Below are 12754 nucleotides of genomic sequence, written 5' to 3' on the forward strand. Positions count from 1 at the left end.
TATTCAAGGATAAATATACGTCAAATTCAAGGATTTTCAAGGACATTTTTTAGCCTACAGTTACAATTTTTCATCTTAAAAAAAACCAAAACATTACCAACTATCGTTATAATCTCATATTTAAAAGGAATTGAAGACATTGGAAACAAAATTAAGGATCTCAACTGAAATTCAAGGATATTTTCCTATTTCCGCGAAATTCAAGACCTTGAAAATGAAATTTTAAATTTAAGGATATTCAAGGACCGCGGGAACCCTGCTATATTGAGGATCCAGTTATTGATTATATATCAATTAACAGACAAGTTTTCATATTGTGACAGCTGAAGCTCCAAATAAATTTTGAAATAGGTTCGGTTCAGTTAAATATACACAAATGTGTACTGTGTAAAAGGGGATGGGGAGTAAATTGGGAGCCTTACATGATTGACCAAAGGACATCTTGTATTTCAATGGATACATTATCTAGGAAGAGTATCATTATGCCCACGTGCAGGACCCAGAATAATATTCATCCAACCTATTTCCAGATGTCTTAATGGAGTGATGATCCCAAAAATAATATGAACATCTGGTTGACACTTTGTACATGTAATGCATATCGCAAATTATTGACGATTTTCAAGGACCCCCCTCACACACAAAAATGGTGTTCATTGACTAGGACGATTATCCAGAAAATCATGTCTAATTCCGAGACTTGTACATGACAAGTAGGATCTAAGGTGGGGGTGTTTCTCCAAATTTTAAAGATCCAGTTGAAATAAATAGACATTTTATAAATTCAATAGATGATTTATTGGAACGATCATATATAGCAAAATAAAATCAACTAAAATAGTACAAGACAATAAGTGAGTGAAATAATGAATGAGTTATGAACAATGAGAGACAAAATTATAAAAATCATTACACACACTTAATACAATTTACAATAAATAGAATTCACAAACATGTACAATTTTTTTTACATTTTTCTACAATTATTTAAAATGAGTTCATAAAATACATCATGTAGCTACTATTCTTTCATGAGATTTCAGACATTGATAAAACAAATCTTATAAAACGTGATAAATTAAAACGAGTGCTATATAAGACAGTTAACAATGATGACAATAAAACATTTAAAATAGTTCTCATGTTTTAAAAATCAGCATCTAATGTGAATTCGTGGTTATTTTGGCTACCAGACATAACACCCATTCTTTGATATTCTCCAACACGTTTTTCAAAGAAGTTAGTTTTTCCTTCCAGGGAAATTTGTTCCATAAAGTCAAAAGGATTTTCTGAATTGTAATACTGAAAAGATACAAATAGTGGTATTTTTTAAATACAAGTACATGTATACTAACAAAAAATTAATTATAAATGATCTGATCATAGTTAACTCTTTTCATCCTCATCTCAAAATGGCACATAAACAGCTTGAAAAAAAAAGGTAGCTTTCTTCTGATAGCAACTAGGAAATATCTTCGATTTCCAAAAAACCCTAGGAGATATCTTCGATTTCCAAAAAATTCTTGTGAATAGAATTTAATGTCTTGTCAACAGTTTGGTCTTTGGAGACGAACATGACATTCATTTCCATGGATTTAAAGGTAGAACATTGTCCACTTGCACTCCTACATGTATTTCCAACAGTCAAGAAATCTTATGTGTACATGAGCAGACCTTTGGAGTTTGTTCCATCTGACTAGGCACTTTCCATGATAGCCTCGTAGATGCTATCCCTGGTATGTGAAGGATGGGCATAAGAAAAATTCTTTTGGATCTTCACAGCCAATACAATGACTGAAGCAGCTCACAAATTTCAAGGTCTTACTCTTAATCTACCCAACAAATTAATTTACATTCAAGATGTGATTGTGAATCAATTCCATAAATAAACAGGCACCGAGTTCACAAGGCATTCTCAGACAGACTGAAGTTAAGAATTTACTCAACTTTCAATCAGTGTTTATGAAAAATATCTTTGATCAAGAAACACGAAACTTCGCTCCTTATTCGTGTATTTGATACATTAAAACAAAAGTTTTATAAAGGGCTATATTTTAGTTAAAATAAGGCGAAACATTTTGAGTAAATTCTGAACTGAAGTCTGAGAATGCTTTGCGAACTCGGGGCCCCGATTCGTAAGTACTTTCTATTTTCAAGAACCCATCCCATTTACATTAAAAGGCCTTATAACATAATAGAAATTCCCAATAACTTACCTTATCACAGCCTAATTCACCTAAAAGTCTATCTGCTACAAACTCAATATATTGCTTCATTAAATCACAGTTCATTCCAATTAATTTACATGGTAAGGCATCTGTAAGGAACTCTTGTTCAATCATTACAGCATCAGTTATAATGGAGTATATTCTCTCTTGTGTTAATTTATTTTTAAGATGACGGTACATTAAACAAGCAAAATCACAGTGAAGACCCTGAAAAAAAGAAATTTTGATTTACAAAAAAAAATCTTGTGGGAAACTTTTTATATAAAAGAATTGAAGATCATTCTGTCTCTTAAAATGATTGTCACTTTGGGCAAAATACTGAAATTCATTGAAATAACATTAGTTGGTGTAATAAATACCTCATCCCTGCTAATAAGTTCATTACTGAATGTTAAACCAGGCATGATACCCCTCTTCTTCAACCAAAATATAGAAGCAAAAGATCCAGAAAAGAAAATTCCCTCCACAGCTGCAAAAGCTACAACTCGTTCAGCATAATCAGCTTCCTCATCTGAAATCCAGGTCAGGGCCCAATCAGCTTTCTTCTTTACACATGGTAATGTTTCTACAGCATTGAATAAAAAGTCCCTGTAATAATAAATCAATATATTTTTAATTATACATTTCATTACATCCATTGTAACCAATGCTTCACCAAATTTACACAGCCAGCAATTATCAGCTGATCAATAATACAGTCTTATAAAGATAATTATATAATCAGTTTATGGCCAGTGTTAATGTAATAAACAATGACCTACACAACACATTGGTTAAATATATCAAATAATGATTTATTTTAATTTAGTTACCTTTGTTTAGGGTCTTTGATGTATGTGTCTATTAATAAACTGTACATTTCACTGTGAATATTTTCCATTGCAATTTGAAATCCATAAAAACATCTGGCTTCTGTGACTTGAACTTCTTTACTAAACCTCTCAACCTGAAAACAAAACAAATCATCAGAAATTATAATTAGTCTTAATGTGGACTTCTCCAATCTATTAGTTTCCAAACAATAAAATTAAATAAACTGATTATTATGTTTGTAGAGATTTTACATCATCTAACCTAAAGTTAAAACTATGTTCTAAAGTTATCTTGAAAGTAAAATCAAGTTAAGAAATCAGAACAGAAATGTACAATAGCACTCTTTTGGAAAGGGATATACTTCAAGAACAATTATACAACTTACTAAATTCTCATTGACAATACCATCACTGGCAGCAAAGAAAGCTAAAACATGAGAGATAAAATGTTTTTCATCTGCTTTTAGTTGATCCCAATGTACGAGATCCTTGGAAAGATCAACTTCTTCAGCAGTCCAAAAAGAAGCCTCAGCTTTTTTGTACATTTGCCAGATATCATGATACTGTATTGGGAAAATAACAAATCTATTAGGATTGTCTTTCAATAAAGGTTCTTCACTGATGTTGATTTTTCTTCCGGATTTTTTAGTAGGTTTTTTGACAATTGGCTTCATGCTTTCCTGTAACAAAAATATAAACACTACACTTAAGTATCATTGTGCTACATATGGGTAGAATTTGAAATAAAACACTAGTTAAATATATATACCATGATGCAAGAGCTAAATCTGCTATTGCAGGACTTTTAGGTCTGAAATGCTATATAAACTATGTGCATCAATTAGAAATGACAAGACCAAAACAACTACATGTAGATGCCATCTGAGCATTTCTCGGCTCAGCATATTCCTGTTACATTGATCTATTTTGTAACTTGGCGCTATTGCACTTTAGCGCCTTGTAACTTAAACTAGGCCTATTATAGCAAAAACCGTCAGGCATAATGAAAAATATAATAAATCTTTAGCTTACTTTTTTGTCAACATTGATAATATTCTGCTTTTGACTTTCTCCTAAAACTTTGGCCTTCTTTGTGTTTTGTGAATTTTGGAGATTTTTCGGTTTCTGAAAAAGAAAGAATTCTTTTTTATTTTTTGTTTTTGTGAATTTGAGATTTTTAGGTTTCTGAATTACAAATAATTTTTTTAATACCGTAATGCAATTGTAAATTAAAAATTCTTTGCCTGCTAGGCTACATTCCTAGCCAATAATACAACAGAGCAGCAAGTAGTACTTAGATTTAGATGTACTGCAAAGTCTAAAACTAGAGACTATATATGACAGTATGTTATGACTATGTGAGGCAGGCTCATTGTACTTCTGGCGCTCTAACTTCTACATCTATTCTAAGTGTGAAAATGGTTTTTGAAAATAATTTTTAAAAAATTAAAAAGTTAGCTCTCATTTACTTATTCAACATCAGATAACTGGAATATATTTGGAAATATTGGCTTACCAAGTAAACAACGTGTGTTCATTCATTCCCGCCATAATATTTATAAGTGAAAGAATGAAGAAATACCGGCAGAAGTGAACAAATTACCTCATTTTCGTCGTTTATCTTGACGTTTTTCATCTGTAATGCCAATCCACTCATCTTGGTAATGTAATGTTTCGTAAAAATCTAGATGCTTGTTTATAAAATAGTACTTTGTGAGAACGTTTGAAAATATAAAATTCAAGAAAAATTTTGTACAGCTGTTTACAGGTTGAGGATAAGCGAGCCAATAACCAAAAGTTCGGGAAAATCTTTCATAAAATCGCGCACTTTGCAAGTGTAGCCAATCAAAATTAGGTAATACAGACGCGATGCATTTCATTGGCCGAAAACAATTTATTTTGTAGGGGGGATTTAATTATCTGTTTACTCATTTTTTGGAATCACAAAAACTTTAAATGATTTTTTTTTATTTCAAACGCCGAAACCAGTCATTTTTGTAATGGAAGGTAACCCAGAGTGCTATTTTAAAACAAGGCGATAATTTTCGTAAAAAGTTTATTAACTTTATAAAACTTGTCACTTGCCATTACCCCTATATTTGGACGAGTGCACTTTCCAACGTAGCAACCAAAATCGCTTGTTTGTATTACTGAGCAGTATTTTATGTGCTTACATAATTACTAATCCGATTATGATTTGTTAATTAACGTTTTCCTTGATTGCAATTGTATGTAATAGAACGATTTTGTGGTCTGTTTAACCATTGTGGACTAAAAAAACACTATTTTGATGTCACTACTTCATGAACTATATTTTGTACCGTAGTGTTTTCCGCTGGGATGTACTTAGCCACTAACAACATGGCCGACAGCATCAAAGTTGTGGATGAAGATGCTGTAAAAAGATTGCATGCCAAGCACCCTTCAGGACATTTACACAAGGGTATATATAATAATGAAGCAGTACTTTTTAATATTTGTTGTAGAGACATTGTCAATTGATATTCTATTAAAATTGCTTAAATTTTCTCCATTAAAGGAGCTAAGTCTCTAACTCAATATCATCCAAAATCTTCAACATTGAAAACACGATTTATTTGTCAAATTAAATCAACATTCATGTTGTGATCTTACCGGAAAAAGATGGGCTTTTGATATCCAATATTTAAGACAAAATAAACATTTTACCATTGGTACACGAATCGTGTACCATAATGCGCTTCAGCCCCAGTTGTATCAAGAGACTCGAGGGACGAGGCTAGACACATACATTGTACCAAATCAAATGGCGTATGTAGACTAGAATAACCAGACGCTAGAAATTTGCACTCGCTTGAGACTGCTGGCGAATTTCGCCGAACATAACTGATTTGAAATTGGAGTAAAAACGGAAACCATTGAATGTAAATCAGTTTATATACATTCATATTACAGTATTATATGCGTTGCGACCCACTTTTATCAATTTCTAGGTCCCAAATGTTAGCGATTTAGCTCCTTTAAAGATGGGTTCCCGCGTACAAACTGGGTGATTTAATGGTATAATATATATGGACCAAAAACATATTGAAACTAATTAATTTGTCATATTTATGCTTCAAATCCTTCTCAAACATTGTAATTGCGAAGGAATGCCCTGCTCAGTGCTATTAAAATTCAATCAAACCAGGTCATGTTTACGTCACGTCTTGGGAGTCAGAGGAGAATTCATTGCATACATAAGACACAGGAGGTCAGTTGTTTGTATTTGGCAATAGCTATCATCTGTTATTGGATTCCAATTAATCCTCACCTTATAAATTACAAACCATAAAAATCTGAGGTGTTATAATAAGTTGTTAAGATATCACCATCTGTTAAGATATCACCATCTGAAAAGCTCTTCGAAAATTATGAGCTATGAAAAAAGGTAGCCTTCACATGACAGTTATTCTTACCCAACACAACTGGATTGACCTAGACTAGTAGCCCGTTCAGACACCTAGTTTTAAACCAGTTCATAAACGCTGGTTTTTTTTAAGACAGCATCGTGTTGCGTTCACACGTACTATAAGCCAAACCAGTTTAACTATTCTGACCTCTTCGGTCGGAGGTTAGAGTTAACTACGCATGGGTAGCTTCATATTCTTTATTCGATTCTCGCACGCTTTCGATAACATTGGCACTATTTGACCCCGATATTTTCACGGGAATGTAACTAACTGCACATGCTCAAAGCAAGCTGGAGCCAGGGTTTTTAAGCCAACCTGTTCAGACGGCTAAGATGAACCAGTTTAAAATAAAAAGCCTTCTCGAAGACAGGTCGCAAGCTGGGTTTTTTAAACTGGTTTATTTGCCCCACATTTGCATTCAGACGCTCAAGTTAAACTGGTTTAACCATCCCCGAGGTTTTTAAACCAGTGTAACTTAAGCGTCTGAACGGGCTATATATAAAGACTATCAATCATGGTTTTGTAAATGATATCAATTAACCCTCCAAAAATGCATTTCAGGACATGGAGTAGTTGCAGCTAATTCGTCAATTCCCAGTAAATATCAGACCATTGTTACAGATAATTCTGATAGAAAGGGTTTCAGTTCTAAAGCCAAAAGGTTTCAGTTCAATGCTTTCTTGGTATGTATAAAGATGCTTTATTTATTTTGGGGTGAAACTGTTCTGCTGATAATTGATAAAATCATGAAATGAAATGGAGTTTAACGTCCTACTGTTCTGCTCCTACTGGGCTAATGAAGACAGGTATAAGCTATAGAGTGTACTATAACTTACTATAAGGGAAATTCTGCCCAGGCAGCGGCACTATGACCTACTCTTATATCGAATTCCAACTGCCAAGGGATCTTTAACATGCACGCCAATGTATACACAGGATCCTCACCTCTGTTTTTCATACCATCCGAACGACTAGGCAGCTGTCCCTTTCAAGCCCTCCGTCCTGCACCACTGACAAGGGGAAATAAGATAAAATCATAATATTAATTATTGCCTAGTCATTTTGTACTGTATTTTTTATATTTTGTTTGTTTGCAGTCTGAGAATCCTTCCCCCTGTAATTATGTAGGACATAGTCAGTATGACAAGGATGGAGTCTCTTTTTCCAAAAAAGGCACAGGTAGTTTCGCATCTAAGGTAAATACTGAATAGTTTTTGGAGTCTGGAAAAAAATTATTTTGAATTGGAATATTATGTAGATTTGACAGAAAAAAGATTTGGATCAGTATGTTGTTTGAAAAATGGTGAATTTTCTTCAGACTTAGTACCGTAGTTCTCTTATTCCTGTTATGACACTGTATCTACCGGTAATTCATAGGATTGTCATTGATGAAATGTTTGATGCCTGATCGATTATGAACCAACAAAGAAATGTTTTTAAACTTATAAGTGAAATGCAACTTTTACTTTTTATTTTCAGTCAAAAAGATCCTTACGATATAATGATGTGTCGAGTGCACCAGGTCCAGGTATTTATGGTTTACCAGATATGTTATCAAATCGACATGATTTTAACAGATCGGGATCAACAAGCACCTTTCAAAAACCCATAGCACAAAAAAGTAACAGAGTCAAAGGAAATCCTGCACCAAATTCTTATGATGTATGTATCTCAGTCTCACTAATTAATATGAATGATTATTGGGTATTATTCTGATATGATTCCACAGTTTGCCAGCCTCAAAAATACAGAACAAACTGCAAACAGAAAGAAAAAAAAACTGGGGGAGTGGCCGTATGGTCTAGTTTTTAACTATACTATTCAAAAAAAGTAGGGGATATTTGATTTTTAAGTGTTATTAAAGTCACCTAATGAAACTGACGAAGAAACAAATGACAAAATGAAATGAAGTTCACATTCATCGATTTATTCCAAATGATCGTTAGACTAAGTAAGGCACAGACTGACCATTATAAGGGTAAAATGATACCCGGGGTCAAACAGCAAAGTTACCACAGCATCACAACCAAGTCAGTAACGGGTAAATCCTCCTCTGTTTGCCAAACAAGCATTGATCCGACGTGGCATACTCCTAATGAGACGTCTAAGGTCATTTTGGTCCGGATTGTCCCATTCCTGTTGCAACGCAGCAGCAAGTTCTTGGACATTGGCAGGACGTTGTTGACGTTGACGTAACCTCTGTCCAAGCATGTCCCAGACATGCTCGACTGGGGAGAGGTCGGGACTCAGTGCTGGCCAAGGTAATGTGGTGATGTTCTGTTGTTGGAGGGAACCTGTAACGATCCTGGCCCTGTGACATCTTGCGTTGTCATCCTGGAAGATGAAACGGCGGCCATGACGTCGTGCGAACGGCACAACATGGACTGCCAAGATGTTGTCCCGGTAGTACTGGCCTGTAACACGCCCTGCAACAACATGTAAAGCCGTTCTTCCAGCAACAGTGATGCCTCCCCACACCATAACAGAACCACCCCCAAATCGATCATGTCTGATGACGTTAACGTCTTGGAAGCGCTCGTTTCGACGACGCCACACCCTCCTACGTCTGTCCAAAAAATCAACAGTGAACCTTGACTCATCTGAAAACATCACATTGCTCCAGCGTCGATTATCCCAGTGTTGACGATCCCTACACCAACGACGTCTTGCCTGAATGTGATGATCTCTCAAACAAGGGATCACGCGAGGACGTCGGGCGCGAAGGTGACCCCTATGCAGTCGATTCCGAATCGTCTGGCCACTCACTCTCACACCGGTGTCTGTTTGAAGACGAGCGCTGATCTGATTTGCTGTGATGACACGATTTCTCAAGGCCAAGGTACGGATAAATCGATCCTGGGCTTGAGTTGTCGCCCTTGGTCGACCTGAGCGTGGTCTGTGCTGTACAGATTGTGTATCACGGTATCTGGACCATAGCCTGCTTATGACAGACTGAGAAACATTCATCGTCCGCGCCACAACCGCCTGTGTTGTGCCGATCTGTAGCATGCCAAGGGCACGTAACCTTTCATTTTGGGTAAGCCGACGCATATCAAAATTTGTTTTCTGGTCACTAAAACAATTAAACTGATGTTTCCACCCTGGAATTCAATGCCACAATGACTGTAACATTCAAAGTCAGAGTCGTGCAAATCTTGGGTTGGACCCCCATGATGATCCCAAGCATCACCTGCATTCCATGCGGTAGCTATTGGTGCGTTTGGGCGTCACATGTAACTGGAAATGTTTCTTCTGTTAGGTTCTATAGTGACTTTTTTCGTAGTCATTTGCATATTTTAGTATTATGCCCCCAAAATCAAATATCCCCTACTTTTTTTGAATAGTATATTATAGTGGGCACTGCCAACTCGTTATCGAATCTCCCATAATATATCCTAAAAACTCTTTATGCAAAAATTGTTACATCTTTCTTTCTTAAATTATTCATTCTCTTTTATTTATTACCTTTTTTTTTTTATAGATATTTAAATCAAAAGTTGGAAAATGTAATAATGTTAGTGCAGATGCTGCATTTAAATCTCGATCTAAACGTGAAATTATAAATGTGGCCGAGTCGAAACAGTTTCCAGCACCATGTAAGATATATATTTAGCTATATTTATTTAAAATTTTCTACCAGTGCCCAGGCAGAGTTTAGGGCCAGATTAAAGCATAAGCCAACTAGACCATGACCCCACAACACGCTTAATCCAGCCCTAGCAATGTTTAATTAATTTTGATCATAGATTTGCTACTAATTTGGTTATAGGCCTACTATAATTACACCACACAAGGTATAAGTGATTACATTTTACACATATAAAGGTTAGGATTCAGTTACAGAAACCTTTTATAAGCTAGAACCATGTTCCATAAATACAATGGAAAAAAAGGGATACAATTCAAAATGTCAACCCATCTTCAATAGCTTAGTCAGTGTAGAGAAGTAGGACTTTAAACCTCATTTCATTTCATTTCCAAAATGTCAGTGTGAGTGGCAAAAACATTTACAAGATCTAAGTGATTAGATTTTGCACAAAGAAAGTTTAGGATTTAAGATACAGAAACCTTGATAAGCTAACAGAGTTTCATAAATACAATTACAATGAAAGTAAAGAGCAGACAGTCCAAAGGTGAATACATAACTGTCTGCTGAAAGAGTGATTTATATTTTTATTTTCACAAAAAATCATTTAATATCGTGTTTAGTAATATCAATGATTAATCTTGGGTCTGGGGAAAACAGTTAAAAAATTTCTGTTATTGTAAGAAAAAAGTTTTAAACAGAATTATATTCCGCTCAATTTTTTAGTTGTCACATCTTTTTACAGATAAATCAGGCATGATATTTTAATGGCTTATTTTTCAGGGCAGTACAATGTAAAGGATGAAATACTTCATAGTAATCCAAGAATACCAGAATCCAGTTTTAAATCCAGAACATTAAGAAGGATTGGATCCAATCCAACTGATGTAAGTTTCATAATAATATTAAAGCTATTTGATAATACCTGTTCAAATGGCCATTCCCAAATTAGGTGACCTTGATATGTTTTACTATTAAGTTTCGGCTATACAGTATGATATAATGAAAAATAACAAGTATAACAGCTTACCATGTAGATTTTGTTTGAAAATAAATAGAATGTCTTTCAAAAGATTTCAACAAAAGATTTAATTAGTATAAATTGTACACTAATTACGCCAGCCATATTTGAAAATAAATGTTACATGGAAAATCTCTGATATATTATATGCCCTATATGGTTAGTAAGTTACTTAAATTAACTTGGGCCTACCGGTAATGTATACACATCAACGATCTCTCTTTAAGAATTAAGACTATAGATGAGAAACCTACAAATACTATTTCAACCATCTATATTTCGGCCATTGACAGCTAACAACATTTTTTGTCTCCGTGGTATAATGACGACGTCATCAAACACTGCTGTAATATTTTGCAATACTTGTTCAAGTATACTTATGAGACCATTAAATTATAATGATTCTCTATGTCCTACAAGAGAAAGGTGTAATAATACATTGAACATACATTATGCAAGAGCTAAATCTGCCTATTGCAGGTCTTTTTTTAGGCCTGAAATGTTATCTAAATTATTAATTAGACATTAATTAACCTATCTCGACCATAATCAACTCTCGATGTCATCGCTAGCTTGTGATGTTTATTGGATTAGGTTCCGATTTGCTGTTCGACTTCCATTCATGATTTAATTATGAAATGGATAATCCAGACTATGTTTTTTATCGTACTGCATTTAGTAATGATGAGGCAGAAAATTCAGTCGCTAAAATCTTGGTTCAGAGTAGATCAATTTGACTGAAATTTTCAGCAAATTCCCTTTACATCATCTAGTTTTTAACTTTTATAGTGAGAACTGCCAGCTCTTTATCTAATCTCTCATAATGTATCTTTAAATGTTTTATTTTTTTAGGTTCCTGGACCAGGCACCTATTTCTCACCTGAAGATAACAACATGCCTCTTAAAGTTATTTTCCCGTAAGTAATCTTTGGGATATCTTTTACCGATGGTAATTTAATAGTGCAGCTCCATCAACAGTAATGAGAATCAAGATTACTTAAGCTATTTCTTGTCAATCTTTAAACAGTCATAGCTTTGCTCAGAATTATGGGCGTGGATTTAGGGGGGATGGGTCCCCCCCTCAGAATCAGAAGGGGGGACGAATAGGTCTCTGTCCCCCCCATGATTTTGATCGCCAGGACAGATTCTCAGGTTTATGAATGTCCCGTTCTGAAGGCTATCAAACCACTGCCTTGGGTCTAGCCACAGTAATTGATCTTCACGATATCTTCCTCCTTAATTGCAGGTAGTCAATTTTACTATATCGTCATCATATTACCCCTGGTTACAGCTTTCATCGAAATAGCACTGGTAAACTGTTCGTAATTATTATTTTGGTTTGGTAATGAAAGGTTCCAGGGTTCGTCCGTCCCCCCCCAAAAAATGACAAATCCACGCCCTTGCTCAGAATGGAGTAATTTGACTGAATTTTCCAATATTTTAATTTGTCATTATCTATCTTACATAATGCATCTGTAACTGAATGTTAAAGCCCATTATATATATATTATCATACATGATTATAGATCTATAATGTTGTTATATTTACAGGAGAAAACATTATTTATGTATATCAGCACCTGCTATGCCTCTACCAAAGACCCCACCTCTACCCGGACCTGGTAGTTATGAACTCGTAGATTTTGAAGGTTATCCTAAACACTACATGTCCGGAG

General features: G+C 34.8%; 2 protein-coding genes across 3 annotated transcripts; one reads left to right on the forward strand and one right to left on the reverse strand.

Annotated features, from left to right (window-relative positions):
- Positions 1 to 797: 797 nt before the first annotated feature.
- Positions 798 to 4837, reverse strand: LOC126818636 (ribonucleoside-diphosphate reductase small chain). 2 transcript variants are annotated; one of them, XM_056100122.1, is made up of 7 exons: positions 4644 to 4837; positions 4070 to 4165; positions 3427 to 3720; positions 3041 to 3174; positions 2588 to 2816; positions 2217 to 2435; positions 798 to 1302 (listed from the first exon to the last, which is right to left on the reverse strand). In XM_056100122.1, exons 1-7 carry the CDS (start codon positions 4695 to 4697, stop codon positions 1147 to 1149), a joined length of 1182 nt encoding a protein of 393 aa, XP_055956097.1. In that variant the 5' UTR covers positions 4698 to 4837; the 3' UTR covers positions 798 to 1146. The 2 variants fall into 2 exon arrangements, with proteins under 2 accessions (XP_055956097.1, XP_050402117.1); XM_050546160.2 differs by having other exon boundaries at positions 801 to 1302; positions 4073 to 4165; positions 4644 to 4836.
- Positions 4838 to 5191: 354 nt separating this feature from the next.
- Positions 5192 to 11999, forward strand: LOC126818671 (O(6)-methylguanine-induced apoptosis 2). The gene is made up of 7 exons (XM_050546218.2): positions 5192 to 5483; positions 7033 to 7154; positions 7569 to 7667; positions 7951 to 8133; positions 9953 to 10067; positions 10841 to 10944; positions 11931 to 11999. Exons 1-7 carry the CDS (start codon positions 5381 to 5383, stop codon positions 11997 to 11999), a joined length of 795 nt encoding a protein of 264 aa, XP_050402175.1. The 5' UTR covers positions 5192 to 5380.
- The last annotated feature ends 755 nt before the right edge of the window (positions 12000 to 12754 follow it).

This window comes from Patella vulgata, chromosome 4 (assembly GCF_932274485.2).
Source record: "Patella vulgata chromosome 4, xgPatVulg1.2, whole genome shotgun sequence".
NCBI classification, from domain to species: domain Eukaryota; kingdom Metazoa; phylum Mollusca; class Gastropoda; family Patellidae; genus Patella; species Patella vulgata.

Excerpts from the sequence above, each read along its gene's own strand:
- LOC126818636 (XM_056100122.1), bottom strand. The coding sequence starts at position 4,697 with ATGAGTGGATTGGCATTACAGATGAAAAACGTCAAGATAAACGACGAA. Across the intron at positions 2,436-2,587 it reads AACTTATTAGCAGGGATGAG|GGTCTTCACTGTGATTTTGC; the intron begins GTATTTATTACA and ends TCTTTTTTTCAG. Across the intron at positions 1,303-2,216 it reads GTGAATTAGGCTGTGATAAG|TATTACAATTCAGAAAATCC; the intron begins GTAAGTTATTGG and ends GTATCTTTTCAG.
- LOC126818671 (XM_050546218.2), top strand. The coding sequence starts at position 5,381 with ATGTACTTAGCCACTAACAACATGGCCGACAGCATCAAAGTTGTGGAT. Across the intron at positions 7,155-7,568 it reads TTCAGTTCAATGCTTTCTTG|TCTGAGAATCCTTCCCCCTG; the intron begins GTATGTATAAAG and ends GTTTGTTTGCAG. Across the intron at positions 7,668-7,950 it reads CAGGTAGTTTCGCATCTAAG|TCAAAAAGATCCTTACGATA; the intron begins GTAAATACTGAA and ends TTTTATTTTCAG.